Source organism: Dromaius novaehollandiae, chromosome 7 (genome assembly GCF_036370855.1).
Source record: "Dromaius novaehollandiae isolate bDroNov1 chromosome 7, bDroNov1.hap1, whole genome shotgun sequence".
NCBI lineage: Eukaryota > Metazoa > Chordata > Aves > Casuariiformes > Dromaiidae > Dromaius > Dromaius novaehollandiae.
In genome coordinates, this window is record NC_088104.1 from 27,257,087 (window position 1) to 27,273,947 (window position 16,861).

General features: G+C 37.4%; 1 protein-coding gene across 1 annotated transcript in view; it reads right to left on the reverse strand.

Annotated features, from left to right (window-relative positions):
• Positions 1–16,861, reverse strand: part of CCDC141 (coiled-coil domain containing 141) — a 104,306-nt gene continuing 87,445 nt past the window's right edge. Inside the window, exons 25-30 of the mRNA XM_026111216.2 lie at positions 15,545–16,431; positions 13,404–13,576; positions 3,936–4,093; positions 3,711–3,840; positions 3,451–3,616; positions 1–280 (exon numbers count right to left, since the gene is read on the reverse strand). Coding sequence (XP_025967001.2) covers positions 157–280; positions 3,451–3,616; positions 3,711–3,840; positions 3,936–4,093; positions 13,404–13,576; positions 15,545–16,431 — 1,638 coding nt within the window. The 3' untranslated portion in view covers positions 1–156. The remainder of the gene's footprint in view (positions 281–3,450; positions 3,617–3,710; positions 3,841–3,935; positions 4,094–13,403; positions 13,577–15,544; positions 16,432–16,861) is intronic.

The following is a 16,861-nucleotide window of genomic DNA, read 5'->3' on the forward strand; positions in this document are numbered from 1 at the left end:
TATTAATGACATACTTCCAGAGAAACCAAGTACAAATCGTAACCTAAATACAAATTGAATGGCACTCAAAGATTTCCATTCTCCTGACCCATGGCCAATACCCACTAAGGAACACAGCAAACAATGTGCACCCTCATGAATCAGGTATCCTGTAGTTCAGTCTTTCTTCTGATCCTCTGCAGCAGCCAGGGGAACTGGATCACAGTCCAAACCGAAGCTAACCTCTTCCGGCCCCACAAGTTCAAGATACACACCCTGAAGCCAGGGATTCTCTTTAAACCTGTTAAAAAAGGGTCATTACCATCACCTCCATTTTAATTGGCAGCAGTTGTAGCATTCCCTTTCATAAGCAGCACTGTGGTAGCTGACATAGGTTGTTGCCTATAGTTGTGAGGTGCTAAGAGATTAAAGATTGAATACATAGTGATTCCAGATAGGACATCTATTAGCCAAAATTTGTCTTACTGACAATAACTAATAACCAGCAGCTAGTTTAAGTACAAAGAACAAAAGAGATGAACAGAAATGAGGCAAAAATTAACCTTTCTGTACAATCTGTGTGTTTTGCTCATATGGAGAGATATATTGTCTATTTGCCCCAAGTAAAATCAACATGATCGCGCGTTTTATTTTTTTGCTTTGGAATACCTGCCATCTCCCAGCAATACAGAAAGCACAGAACAAAACACAAGGGAAAGCGTAAAGGCAGCCTTTGATGAAATGAGAACAGCTTTTGAATCAACATATGCAATAATTTTCCTTTCCTTTTACAAGTTGCTCTATATCTAGACAAACAACTGTACCTGAGAAAAGAAGAAAAAACCCACCACTCTTGCTCTATGTCTTTTTGCCATAGAATTCACTTTATATGAAAAGCTCAGAAAATATTCAGTCACTTTCCAGGTAACAAATACATTTTTATGTGAACAGTGTAAATCTAACATTTTAAGCAGACAGTGAAAGACCAGCAATCTCACAGATCTGCAACTACTTTTCCAGGTCACATTAACCACTACTTCTTTAAAACCACAAGACTCATGGAACCTCCTTCCCATTACATTGTTCCAAACGCCTTCCATGAAGAAAGCTATTTTTTTCTGTGTCATTATGAAACTAGATTTTCACTGTAGAACAGTCTCACTAGTTTGACAAACATGTAGCAAACATTATCAGTAGAAGTGTTCTCTTTTTTTCTATTGAAAACCTCTGACAGCAAGTCCAATTTCTACATACACAATCTTTTCCCCACCCCAACCTACAAATCAAAATTTTCCTAAGTAGAAACTTTGTATTCTAGTTTCTGACACAAAGAGTCCACACTTTACGTTAAGGCAAACATTTTTACTTCTTGATGGGTCCATTTTAACATGAAGCCCATCCCCTTTGGTTACTGTTATGCCTCACAAAGGTATTGGATCAGGTAGCATGCCTTATGCAGTGGGAAGAGGCTCCTCATCACTATTTTGGAGATGGAATGTGACCAGATCTCCCCCAGTACTAAGACACAATAATTCCTCATGAAAACTGTCTGATAAATTCAAACACTTCTGTTGAACTATATCAGTATTATATCAGTAAAGTTTTGATACACCTAAACATTTTTCAGAAGTGTTTCATGAAATTTTCTATATTTAAACATTCACTTGAGTTGAACTGAAAGTAAACAAGCAAAAGTAAGAAAGCATTATAGTAGTATTTTCACTACGGGAAGGGTAGTTTGGTTCTCTCAGCTCTTCTTGTTAAATGTGTTCCATTAGCAGGAACTACCATATTTGCTTCACAACTGTAGTTACCAAGCCACTCGCAGATCCACCCTTCTAAAACTTCTTGCTCAGCCAGTCTGAGTCCCCCACTCCAGGTTTCTTTATCATCCCTAGCTTACCTCATCTAATCTGACATTTCAGAGTCAACAGTGAACTGATACTAGAGTGAACCAGATTAGTAACAGTCACAGGATATAAAAAACTCTCTTACTCTGAACACACTACTCAAATAAAAGACAGGCAGTTCTAGCAGCATGAACTACAGTAGGATATCAGAGCCTGAATTCAGAAGGTAGAATTTACCTTCCAAAATTTACTTTACCTTATTTGTGCAAGAAGTCACCACAATGACTACTGACTTCATACATCCCACTAAATCTCTCTAGTTGCACCATGAGGAATTTTGTCATCCTTAATAAATTAACAAGCAGTGACTGTTCCTGTGCTATCAGGATTGCTATTGATTCTTCTTAAGATGCTTACCTAATAGAAAACTTTGATTACATATTCTATTACTACTTGAGACTTCATGCTCTAGCTGTACTACTTCTTGGCTTTCAAATTCAGTCTGCTTTTCCATTATGAAAATTTTCCTCTTGTTTATTAAGGATTCAAAATATTACAAATGTTTGCTGCCTTCTGCATGGCACAGCTGTCAAGTCCTTTATCAAGGAAACCTCACAATTTTACCATGAAGACCTCATCTATTTCATTTGCTGATGTCACATTTTTAATTTAAGTCACCATGAATATGGGATCATTTTGCAGACAAAATGTTTTAGTGTGTGCCTGACAAAAAAGGTCAAAGGCCACTTGTGTAACAAGATGACCTACAGATCCAGTATGTTGTTAAAACAGTAATATTTCTGGAATAAGAAATCAAAGACTATTAGAGTTTTCTGTATGTTTCTTTTAGCATTTGTTAAATGTTAATGATATTGAATAATATACTGTGGTAATAAAAGAGAATTTGTACATATGATATCAACTGCTCTACTTAAGTTGTTGATATTATATGTATATAAGCAGTACTGTGCTCCTGCAAAAAAAAAAAAAAAAAAAAAAAAATTCATGGCTTTTGAAACATTTACACTGGTTTTGTGCAAATGTTAAATAAGGAAGTTAGATATGGCAGATACCTTTCTCCCTTAAAAAGGAAATGGATTGATCTGCTTCTGTGGAAGCAATTTTTAAAGTAACATGCAATTCTGAAAATGGGTTTGCTAACTTTTTGCGCTACTCATTCATAGAATCCTACAACAGTTTGAGACAGGCTAACAAATAGTGTATTCCTATGCCATGACAAAAGCTTATCTGCACACCATAAGAAAAATACTTAGTTGTATCCATTTGAAATTCTGGAATACTTTGTGCCTTTACACCGTTCAGTCTTAGTTTGGTATCTAGATTAAGATATCAAGATTTAAAAAAAGTTACTTCACTGAACTAAATACAATAGAAAATAGAATTTATGTGGAATAAGATATTATAACAAGGTATTTAAATTAATGGAATTTAACACCTTCTGATGAAGTATTAAATGTAAAAGGCCGTCACATTACACACTTCATTTACATTATTCAAAAAATCATAGAATTAGAAAGTGTGTTTGACACATTTCGTACATTAAGGACATTACAGCTATTACAGTACTACTAGATGCAGCACAGATTAAGTTGCAAGTTACCTTACTGGCAGATGTTTAGCCACTGGCCTTTGACCTCTCACATAATACATGTCCTTGGCTTGTGCTAGTTCAGCTGTAGTGACACTCACTTTTTCTGACAGGTATTCATGTTCCCATTCTGATTTAATTTCAGTTACAGTGGAAATTTCTGGGTTTTTATTTTTCTCTGAAACAAAACATGCACATCAGTAAGTGGCACAAAGTCTCTCATTTAATAGAGTAATGTGCCTAAAAGCATGCAGCTGGCCAGGATGAATCACCTATCACTGTTATGAAAGCTGAACAGCATGCCTTCCCAACTTCATTGCTGGCAACACAGATATACTTCCCGCTATCAGCAAGGACTACATTTCTTTTTAAGAGGTAATAGGTGTCTCCTAATTTCTCAATCTGTAAAAGAACAGAATGCACATAGGAGATTAGTAGCATAAAGTAAAATGTATTATCTTCCTCCCAAGAAACATTTCAAGAACATTAGGACATACACTGATGCCTCCTCGAGCTGACAGTGGAATATCATCCTTAGTCCAAGAAACTTGTGGTTTGGGCCTTCCATATATGCTGCAATGTAGGATTAAATCTTCTCCTTCTTGTAGAGTTGTATGTCCAAATTTTTGTATGAAGTTTGGCTGTTTTCCTTGTACTGAAAAAAATTTGCTGTATTTTAAAGGGCATAACTAAAGGAACCAAAGCAAAAATCCATTCTCATAACTGCATGACAAAGAGAGCCTTTATTGATGCCTGGAACTCAGAATTTTTCTGCAAGACAGTAGTAGGCAAACATCTTTTATCTATATAATGTAAAGTTTCCTGAAACACATGGATATTAAGCATCAAAGACTTTCATGCATCAGCATAGTAATATTAGTTTCACAGTGAAGCTGAAGAATCGTGTTCTTTGTGTAGGTAGGTAAATATATGTGAATTATTGTGTTTCAGTGTTCCACACAGGAATTTAAAGAGACAAAGTCAAGACAGTGAACTCTTGCACTTAGTTTACTGTTGTACAAAACACCCTTCCTTCACTTGCTTAGATTCCATTCTTCCAGGCTGAAGCGTTGCTGAAACGTACAAACTCTTGCTCTATTTCCACAGCAATGCTGAAGGTCAGAACAGGGCCTAAATACTACTTTGGTTGTGATTATTATTTTGGCCATCAGCAATATTGAAGCTATGTACTGCCAGCTCATCCAACACAGATTTGATTCAGATCAAGCGTGGGTGCATGACTGCATTTTTATCGCATTAATGAGAGCATATGAGATGGAGTTTATCCTGGCTTCATGCCAGCTGTGGGAGGATAGATGATACCTGAGCCAATACAAAGCCTGGCCAATACAAACTCATCAAAACTGTTTGAAGAAATTTCAGCAGTCAGTGTACTAAATCAGAGCCTTGCCTTCTGACACGTTATTTAATGAGCTGTAAAGCTGGATTTACTTGATCACTGTACCGCTACCTTAAATTCCACTTACATTCTACCTCGAGGGCCACATTAAAAAACAAAACAACCTCAGAACTCCGACTAAATATCCATAAAACAAGGAATCCAAAGCAGCCCAGATGCTAACACACAGCAGCGCACGCAAATACCCCAACAAAAATGAATATTGCACTTTCCTATTAGACAAAGAATGTTCTGTTGTTCCTCTTTATGATAAACTGTACCGTATGTCCATATTATTTAGCAAAACACTAATCACCAGGATTCTCAGAAATGGAAAGTTATTGAAATGTTTAATATATAAGAGGGCCTGAATCTGTTCGCAGTTGGGCCAACACCACTCCACTGTTTTAGGAGAAATACACTTGCGCTATTGTGAAACAAAAATCAGCATATCTCATGAAAGTACCCAGTAACGTCTGAAGCCAAACTATTTTGAGTTCATGGCTATTTTTGCCAAATGTGGGGCTCCCAGAACAGTCAGGCAAATATTTTCACTCTCTGTATTAATAACCCCATTGCTTAGGTGAGCTCTTACTTGCCATAAGCTTTCAATGTACAATAAAGTCTTAGCTGCTTTTACATTCTTCCCATAAACTGTAGGTCTGAGGCCACGATATAGAGCAGAAGTAGATACGAGTTTTACCTTCCCATACTCTTGCTAACCTAAGATTTGTATTAGCCAGTCCCAGCGGTTCAAACAACTCAGTTCTCAATGTCGAAAGCTAGCAGGCACCTCTGCCCCATTGCACTGTGTGTACCTGAAGCACAGGGATTTGGCAACTGCAGCTCCTCTCGCTTCAGTAGGAGAACCAAGTTTATGCCTCTGCATCTTCATTGCAGACAGCTGGCATTAAAGTCACAAATAGACATTCAACATGACCAGTCCTATCAAGGAAGGGAAATTACACATTCCTGAAGAGTAGTCATTGATATACTTGAGCCTGCCCACTAACACTGGGCAGGCAGAATCAAGGGTGGCAATGGAGTAGGAAATTTCCATACCTGCCTTCTGAGTATTTAAAGTAGGGATCTAGGACAAGTTGTCTCTAAAGATTGCTACGGCTCTATAAAGGAACAGTAACAAAAAGTCCCAAATATTATTGATTTCACTGCAGGGGGAGAGGGGCTGACAGGGAGAGATCCTTCACATTCCCACTCTGCTGGAATTAGTCTCTTACAAACTTCAAGGCAGGCGCTTTCTGGCAACTAGTCAAACATCTTCCTCCTCCTTCCCTCTACATTTTTGCTCATGTTTTCTACTTCTCTTATCTTTATTACTTTTCTCCTTTTGTCCTTCTCTATTTGTTCTATATTCCATCCTTCCACTCATTTTTTAGTTGATACTGTAGTATGAACTCTACCTTCGTGATGCCACTTTTTCACAGAACCAAAATGCCAATACATTCCACATAGATGTATAACTAACATTGAAGCAGCCACGTAACTCCTGAAAAAGTGTTCATTTCCTCTTGTTTTTTCAGTTCAGAAATGTCAATAAACCTGCTTATAAAGAAGGATTTCCACAATGCCAGCGGGCATAGCCAAGTAAATTTCTGCTGAAAATAAAGCACCTATGCAAAATGTCTTTCTTTTTCTTTTATTGTGCATCAGACAAGTAGTTCTATGGCTTGGAGATAAAAACAAAACAAAATTTTGTTCTGGCCTGATGTGAGCAAAACTGCATCACTGTAAAGAGATGCATCTATCATATAGAATAAGGTGAGGTATAGCTTGTATTCCATTAGAGAACATTAAGTAAGTATTGGACAGTCATTTGGTGCTTTGGGCTGAACTCCAGAATTTGTGGGGTTTGCATGACCTTCTGAAGTCAGGCTGCAAGTCATGCCAGGATGGTGTTTATCATAAAAAACAAGATAGAAAAAAGATCTCAGTGGAATGGCAACAATGATCAGACCCATTTTGATTTTGCATCAGCAAACATAAAAACTAAAATGACCAGTTTCTAGACAGCAAAGGGAAAAGCATGTGCAAAGAGAACCCTAAAGTGACAGCTACCACAACTCTCTGAAGCACCCAACAGGAGGCCAAAGCCTTTCGCAAAAGGAAGAGTTCATCTTCTGCCAACATCAACCTTCAAAATGGAATGGATGCCTATACTTCACCAAGAGTTTTCCCATAGTATCATAATGAAATGTCAGAATAAGCTACAACAACTTGTCAATTAAAAATAATTTCTAGGCTGGACAACCCATGAGCCACAAAGGTTACGAGGAAAAAAAAAAAATCTTGTTTCCAGCATTATGTACAAGAACTTTTCAGGTGAAATCCTGCTCTGGTAGCTTAACATAAGAAGTTTGTCCATTCAGTGCCTGACTCTCAATTCATAATATGAAATATTGTATTAAAATATTTGTAGGAAAAAGTCAAATTTTACTGCAAACTGATAAAATAGTAGGCATGAAAAGGAAAACACAGAGCTCTGGACAAAAGAAAGATCACATGGGTCTGGCTTTATTACACAGCTTTCATCCCCAGTCTCTCACAGACAGGTGACCTCACATCATGCCAAATTGTTTTCAGTAGCTATTTTTTATTACTTACCTCACAGTTATTCTGAATCGCTTCACTCTGGGCATATAATTTCAAACCTCTCAATGTCTTGCCATGTGTTATTAGCAAGCTTCTCTACTTTCTCCTAACTGTATCTTCTCTAAAAATTTAGGTTAGACTGAGATTCTGGTCAGACAATATTCACCGCACACTGCTCATTAACTTCAGACTCTTCGAGTGTTGCTCTAAATTAAGAGACTGCATTTTACTGTTTGGAAATTTGTTTTACTCAAGCTTCTAGCCAACTCAGAAGGAGCTTTATTAAGGAACACGAAGTGGGTTTGATGTTCCCAGTTTATCCGAAATAGCCACATGAAAAGCTCCGACTTCCTCGAATACCACAGGGTAACCTCATCACAGGAAGTCAGAGTGCGGAGCTTTATTTTTTAAAGATACAAGCTTCCTTGTGCTACAAAGGACCTATACAAACAAAAAATATTGGCTTACCCAAGCAAAGTCTCCAGAGCAAGGTCTGGAAATAGGCATACCTTACCAATCATTTGAGAGGAAACCACCTTCTCCATTGCAGCTCCAGGCACATTTGATCCATAGCCAATCACCCAAATGCCTTTGCCTCCCTTTGCCTACTTACTCACACCTGGGCCCACAGGTGTGAGTCAGGCTGCGTCTTTTGAAGAAGGAAAAAAATTAACCCTTTTCCCCTCCAAACTTCTGCATCTTGTTTAAATACCCCTTCACACAATTCCACTTCTTGCAGTCAGGCAATCTTGCTCACCCCTCTCTTTCTTAACGCACCCCTGCGTACAGGGAAGGAGGAAGTCAGGCTAGACTAGGAATATGCTGAATGAAGCGTTAGCTTCTGTAGTAGGGCTAGGGAGACTGATATTTGAATCTGCTTTTTAAGTGGGCAGCCAGTAAGAGATGTAAATATTTTGGGGTCTCTTTAAAGGTTCTGATCTGTGACCATGATTAGAGGAGCTCAGTGCTGTAAAACAAACAAGAAAGCTGCAGAACCAGAACAAAAGAAAACCCCTACGTGTATTCTCTGCCTCTACAGAAAGGAGGAGGTTGAAAGAAGGAGGAAGTGAAACATGCACAACATGAACTATAAAAAAAGCACTGAAAAGGAAAAAAACATGACTTTGAAATTGTTGCTGAAGAAGGATGAGTGTGCCTTTCTGCCACAGAAACATTAGTATAGCATAAGAGTACATCACTGCCACTCTTTATTTTAGATAATCTGAACAGAAAACAGGAAAAATTTTCCAGCAGAAAGTTTTCAGAACTCATTTTGACTCACTGTATAAAGTGAAAAAAAAACAGACTGCCAACCTAGCAGTAATCAACATTCATTACACCTTTGTCTACAAAGTCAAGCATTAAAGCCCAGGAACTTTTCAGTATCCTACTGTATAGCCATTATCTCTAATCTCTCCCTCTCTAATCTCTCCCTCTCTCTCTCTCTCTCTCTCCTTTTTTTAAGCTTGCTTTTTGCAGCTATTAAAAATTGCCTGATTTCTACATACCTGTTAAAAACTGTATGTTTAAAACTACTTGTGATTAAGTTAGATACAATACCATGCTCAGTCTGAGGTAGGTGAAAATCGAACTTTGTAAATCTAAAATTCACAGAAGTGTTCAAATTCTCAGAGGTCAGATTTAATGAAAAAAGGAATTACATACTTCTGCAGTGGTTTATTAAGATCTACAGATGGGTTAAGGCAATTTCTAGCCTTATAGTTATATTTTTTTCATTTAATAATAACTGATTATGCAAAAATAACAATATTTTCAGAAGTGACAAGATGTTGATCATTTATTTCACAATGCCTGTTATAGAGCAATATCATGAATGCCATACTTGTGCAAGCTCTTAAAAACAATAGCATATTTGGCTTTTGAAAGTTGGATTCATTTGCATCTCAATTTCTTTTAAATGCATCAAACCTGAAAGACCTTAATTTTACATTTAAATAAAATCTTAATTCCAGGATTTAATACAGTAGTATGATGCTTGCTTCACCGATAACATGTAGGAGTAAACATAAAAGATGTTTGGGCAAGGGAGCAGATCATAGGCCACTTCAGCTGCCTTTAAAATGTGATAGCCAAATTGACACTCACTTCCCTTGGAAACACAGCTGGTTTCCCTGAGTGAAAGGTAATCTGTTGCGATCTTTCACACAAACCTTAGTCCCCACTTAGACCTATATAATGTTATTTGGGTTGTGCGAAGAATGCTGCAGTAATCTGCACTTCCCCAGTGGGACAATTTTGTTTTGTCCAGGCATAGTTAGAGACAAGATCACCGTTAACACCTTTTTTTCTGTGAGGATCTGTTGAAATCTGGGTTACCTAATCTGTCAGTTAGAACAGACACTTAGGGTTCAAACTGGCAAATGGGTTTTACCTTCACCAAGTGTGGCTTTTCCCTACCATTCTTCTTTGGTAGCTTTGTGGGCAGAGGGCTGCTCTCCTTTACTGAGTTTCTAGATAGAAGTGGCTGAAGAACATCCTTCCTCAGCCAACAAAATCCAGCACTGTTCCTGTTTCAATACTGCACTGCAGCAGTGAACAACTACACGGGCAACATATCAATACAGCTTCCTCATCTGGAAAGTCTTCCTAGCATCTGTCATCCTAAATCAAGCCTCAATTAGCAGTGCCTTTGAAAAAGGTCCATGAAGATAAACTGCCTTTGTATGTTGTTTAATGCCTTGAACTACCAATGGTACCTCTAAAAATATGATGAAAAAAGAGAAAAGTAAATAAGGAAAACAAAAACTTTATTAACAAGGCTCATTTCATGCCCTAACTATATTTCAGAAGAAAAAAATCAGCATAGTATTGATTCTAAATGGGTCTTTCTGCAAAGGGGCCAAAATGTGAGTAGACTGAGTTCGAAATAAGAGGCATAATACTTACTCAGAGCTTTAATGTAAAAGGCAGAGTATGCCTGTTCATAGGTAGATGCACGTTTGTGAGTGTTTGAATAAAATTATCTCTCTCCAAGGCATCTCTTTAACTCTTTTCCTCTTAGAAGAAAGAGGATGGTCTTCCTTGTCATGCTTGGAACCTGGAGTGTAAGCCAAACTCCAATAATAGGCTATATCGTCTATGGACTTCTAAATAGCTAACTAAATAAAAAGATTGAATAAATCCTGCTTGGGCTCAAAGCAACATCTCTTACCTACATGCAGCTCTGCAAACCAGCCTTAGATTCTGGCTGTCAAATCTCAGGTGATCCAAGTAACTCAGATTTCTCCCACTTACGCTAAAGCCTGTAAGGCAAAAGACTGTGAATATAGTAAATCTTAAGTAAAGTTAACAACAGGAACAGAGGCAGCTTTAATGGAAACATTTATCAGGGAGAAGGCCTGCAAAGCTGCTCGACTGTCATATCACCCCGAGCCTGTAGGATGCACATCAGGAAGTGTTAGAAGGGAGAGGAATGAATTTGTTACCGTGATTTGTATTCACTCCTCCAGTAATTCTGTCTGCTTGCTGCCTCTTTAATTTATAGAGCTGATTATTATAAATAGCATTCTCTCCATAAGTGTTAGCAAACAATCAAATCCAAGTACAAGTCTAGATCCAAGCTACCTCCAATTCCTGTTCTACAAAAAGCAGAAAACAAATAAAAAGAACATCCATGAAAACCTCTGATTTTTGAATGGTTGGCTTTTGGCAGAGTTGCAGCTCTCATTAAAAACAGAAGATTGAAGAGCAGCTGTCACCTAGGAGACTCAGTGGGTCTGCTAACACCTATAAAGAACATGGGCGATACGAAAACCGCCTTAATTTCCAGTCTGTCAGGAAGAATATTGGAGGTCAAATCACCATACTGATAGTGGCCTGCTTTTCTTTAGTTTAAATCTCAGTATTATGTAACTTCTGATCCACTGATAACAAAAACTGATAGAAACTGCAAAACTAACTGGTACTGAATTAGACTACTGCTTCACCTACTGATCAGACATCTACCTGCTGGCTGTCGGCATTCTGTGTGTTAGGAATAGGGCCAGGCTACCAAGCACCAGCAGCTCTGCAGCAGGCAGAATCTTATCCCATGTAGGAAAGGCATTTTGGATGTTCTTATCACAATATTGCTTAACAAAATGCTTATGCAAGTCACCTTGCTCGCATAGTTTCTCTGCTGCCTGTTTATAACAACTACAAAAGGTACATAAAGTCACAAGGACACAAAAGCACTAAATTGAATTTTACTTTTATGAAAATTGAAACATTCAAAATGGTAGTAATTATTAAAATTAGCTTTATTGTGAAATGGAAAGTGCAGTTTTGGAAAAGAGGTCACTTATATACCTGGAAGAATTTTTATGGATCAACATTTTCAGGAGATGTCTGGACTTTGAAAGTTGTGCATTAAGGGTTATTACCCTTATCTAGAATATCAATTCTAGATAGAGTTTATTTTGTCCCTCATCTGCTCACCACCTCCTCCTCCCTCTCTTACTGCTGCGAGGTTATGTTGCCTTGAGGACATCTCCTGTTTCAAAGTTACAGGAATTTTAATAAAGTTGCAGTCACTGGGCCAAAGTATCCAAGTGTCAGTCTTCAGTCTCGCTGACCTCCTGCAATTTGCAAAATATATTGTGCTCACAGAATACTGTGCAGTAAAAGACTTATTTCCTTTCTTCAAATTTTGCAAGAGATAGTAAATATTTCCTCCGTATAAGTTTTCTCCACAGAGTCATAATATGAATGCTGCAAATCAGATATTCAGGAAATATTATACAGCTGTTTGTCAATTGTTTTTACTGTACAAATACAACAAGTACTGGAGCTAAGGAAGAAATTAAAAGTTACATTTGAGGGTTTATAAATGAAGTCTTCTAATGGCACAGTTATTTTGCTTTTACCAAATATTTATTTAAATTATTATTTGGATGTTACTCCTTTGAATTATAGAAGAATTCTATTTGACTGGACTAAAGCAAACTTTTCTTGTTGTGGGTGCACATTACTCTTCTGAGTATAGCTGCAATTCAGTTGATTGTTTGAAATCAGTGGGTTTAAAATTTGAAATCTGCACAAATGCTCACTTCAAACTATTACCTTTCTTGTCTCATATTAACAATTTAGTGAATTATTTGAAATATTTGTATTTTTCTACTTTATAAGGCAGAGAAAGTATCGCAAGCATTATGACCAGCAAAAGCAGCAGGAAGATAGGTATGTTAAAAAGTCTTATTTTGTAGACATTTGGGGGTTTTAATCTACCGTATGCTAAGTGACACTTACACAAATCCTGAGAATTCTGGGTCAAATCCTCCTGGTGCTGACAGTCACATCTCTATTGTAAGTCCTGTAGCTTTCATCTGTTGAGACTATCTGCTTTTTTCTAGGCTGAGACAGAGATGTAGGTCTGATCTATGCTAGTGCAATCATGAATGTTAGGATTGTCCCACAAAGCCTTATCCCACAAAGAAAAGTATTTAAAAGTATATGAGAAAAATGGCGTTGGAAACAACACGTTTGATGTTTTAAAAAAATCCAATCCCCTCAAAACCAAAAGTATATCATAAAATATATATCAACCTGAAATGTACACTGATCTGAGCACCGCACCTGTGTATTTCAACATGTGATACCTATAAACATTAAAACTATTTTCAATGCTTTTAATGCCAAAATTTTTAAATGCAAAACTCTGCCCCAGAACCTAGAAAATATTGGTAACTTTTTATCTAAACATCACTATGACAAAGGAAAACAAACATAATACTGGTATTAAGAAACAAGCAACATATCAAGCGTGACATAAAAGCAGTCTGATACAGTTTGTGAAAGATGCTGTAAGAAGATCAATCCCATGTCATCTCAGCATGTGAGAATTAAGTCCAGTGCAGTCAATACTGTACTTAAGTGAATAGCCAGTACATTAGTGATATGCTAATATAGATGACACACAGCATTTTCCAGTCTGTTCTTGTGATAGGCGGCCTGTTACCTTTCACATGGAGAACGGCGCTTGAGGAGATAGTACCATTAGAATTTTTAGCCCGAACAACATAGAGGCCAGCATCTTTATCACACACCTTCTGAATGAACAATGCATGCTTTGTCTCCTTTTGCAAAAGCTTTAAGTGCTCATCTGCAGTCACTTTCTGGCCCTTCTTGTACCTGAAGCAGAGAGTCAGGTTTCAAGTCAGATTTGTATCACTGTATGCTGAGCAGAACTTTCCAAATTCAGACAACCTCTATAACACTAACTTTGCAGCAGGAGATGGAGCTAGCTGCAGTGTCCTCATCCCTCATTTTTATACAGTTATATATCAATATGGATGTATATTTAAATGACCCAATTGTTGGAGTCTGCAGTACTGGAGAGAGTAGCATAAAGGACTGGACCCTCAGTTTTGTGTTGAAACAACATTTTTCTATATAACGTGTTGAATTAATCCATATTCAGCCCAGGGGAATAGGGTCTTAAGATGAACAAGCAACATATAAACTTTCTGAACTTGTCTTCAGATACAAAAGACAGTCCAGGACTTGTTCCTCCACCCCACCTCCCTCACATTTACTTAGTTCAGACCATCAAAAAGTATACATCAACAGTGTGACAGGAGTTATTTCAATGAACTGGTGTCATATTCTAACACTTGAGGATCTTTCAGCCTGTATTAATTGGTATTTATTCCTGATTTACCCACTGGAAGTGAGAGAAAACTGGCTGCAGTTGGCTGATGGTGTTTGAGCATAGGCCTAACCTATGTTTCGGCATATTTAACCTAACCCAAACGCAAAAGTATTTTTCCACATATACATCTGATAAAATGTCTACATCAGTAAAAGATAACATGGTATTGGTGTTATGATACTAAATTTTTTAATTATAAAAGCATCATTTCTATTTTCATAAATTTCTAATGTGCAAAATGCCATCAGTTGCATGTTGTTGTTTAAAAGACCATATATCAACAGTTTATATATTTCTGGGCTAAATTAAGGCTTCCTAATGATAAAATAAAATTGAAGGTACCTCGTGTTTCACCAGCAATGTTCCTCCAAGTATAGAGTACTAGGACTGAAAACTAAATTACTTAATTGATATAAGCAGAGTATACTGCCAAGGTTGCAGTGTGAAGTATTTTTCTCAGTGTCATAGAAGAAAATTCAGCTTACTAAAAGCTTACAAATAGTTTGCACAATTAATATGTTTTAGTATGTCTCCTGCACAGTACAACTGCTTCACTTTTGTAGTACTGTAAACGTTTGGATGTTAACATTATTAGGAGGCATATCTAAATTTAATATATGGAAAGAAAGGCCTCTGTTGGGAAAGATGAGAACATGGCGAGTGAAGTAAAATTTTATCAAAATATGCTAGCACACAGAGGACTAATGCTGAAATCCTGCCCCTATTTCAGTCTCTATCTTTGGCAGAGGACTTCTGAAAAGTCATCTTAAAATGTATTTATATTATAGTATCTCTAACAAATACAGTACCAAGCAATCTCATTGGACATACAGCAATTCAGAAAGAGAGAGAGTGAATATTTAATACAAAACCAGTGCTCTAGTACAGACATTTAGGCTTTTTTTACACGTAAAATCTCTCCAGTTTTTGACAACTGATATGCGCGTGTGTATATGTAGTGGCTATAAACACATATTAGTGTGTGTGTGTGTGTGTGTGTGTGTGTGTGTGTGTGTGTGTGTGTGTGTGTGTGTGTGTGTGTGTGTGTGTGTTTTATATATATAAATATGTAATGGCAAGTTGCTGAGACAATGCAAAAGAGTTAACTTACAGTAAATCTGGAGTGGGCATTTTTTCACAAATTACTAAAGATGTGGAACGTCAGAGGGAGAATGAGCATAAAAAGTACATGCTGTATTTGTTTAAAAAATGTTTGATATGCTTACAGTGGTTTGATGCTTTCATTATTCATGAAATCAAGTGTGGAGAGATTATTTCAAGTAGGTTAATTGTCAAAACAACTTTGAAAGTGGGAGCCATGCAGAAGTGTGGAGTGAAAAGGACACAAGCCATTTATTCTAGTGTATAGGTTAATGAATATAGTTGTAAGTGGTTCAGTTTGTCTTACTAGTAGGTATATTTACTTCTTCTCATTATAAGCTACCCACCATGTCAGTGTAGGCTCTGGGAATCCTGTTACTTCTACTTCCAAAGTTACCGGAGAACCTTCCATGACGGTTATGTTAGACAGAAGCTGGGAGAAGTTAGGCGCCTGTCCAGAAAGGCTGGCCATGCTGTTCTTTTCTGATGCACTTCTAATCTCTTCTCGGGTGACCATCTGCCTCTGACAGCTTCTGGTGGCGTCTGATTGAAACACGAAACCTGAGAATGCATCAGGCAAAGCATGCAGCCTATCCCGGGTTTTAGTAAAGTTATTCAAGTCATGCAATTGTTCTTGTGTTTCTGTCATGCTTTTATCAAGTTCAAGGTGTTGCAACTGTGTTTTGCATGCTTCACTTATCATGCTATATGCTGGTTTGGCATCTATTGTGCAGGAAGCAGTGCTAGCTTCAGGTATTTCTTGTAAACTGTAAGTCAGAGGAGATTCCACTCTGACTTTTGAACAAAAATCTATTGAAGAGATATGAAACTTCTCAAACTGATCTGATGGGCTTTCCATTCTATCATTTGTAGAGTCAGCATAAGCAGAATTTGTTAAGAGATCAGACGCTTCGGCTCCTTTTTTACTACTACTGTCTTTCTGCATTTGCAAGCTATAGGAACTGACATGCAGACTATGAGTACTACAGCAGCACTGCTCTTCTAGCTCTGCTTCAGAATGCAAGAGGTTGGATTCTGGTGTATCAGAAAGCGGTGGCAAAGAGATATCATCAGGTGATATACACTCATATTCATCTCCAGAGGGTATTTCTTCTGCCAGGAACTCAGTCTGTAAACTATCCTCTTTGGCTGAAGATGACAGCTCTGTATCCTGTGAAACAAAATCCTCACCAGCTGGGCAGATAATTGGAATATCAGTCAGTTTATTCCTTTCCTTAAATTAGGAGGGGAAGGAAGAGAAGTGAAAGAAAAAGAAACATAGAGAAGGAGTTATCATTCTAGGGATCCACTATTCATGTAAAAGATAGCAACAATATTAGAAAAATTTCTTGTAATTAAGCTAAATTAATCAGATCTGAGAAGCAGGAGGAAATATGTAGAAAACAATCATCAGCTTGCAGTAGGTAACTGGAATGCTGAATATCTTGAATAGACTGACAAAAATTAGAGTCCAGGGACTTACATACTGGCTATTACAACAGTAATAATAAAATGTAAAGTACCCTTTTTGCTAAACAATGACAACCTGTGGATTTCCTCTAGGTGCTGTTTATGAGAGTATTTGTAATTAGGGGAAAGACGGAGTAGGTGGCATAATTACACCTAAATGGGAAACAGACACACTGTTAGTATAGTTTTATATT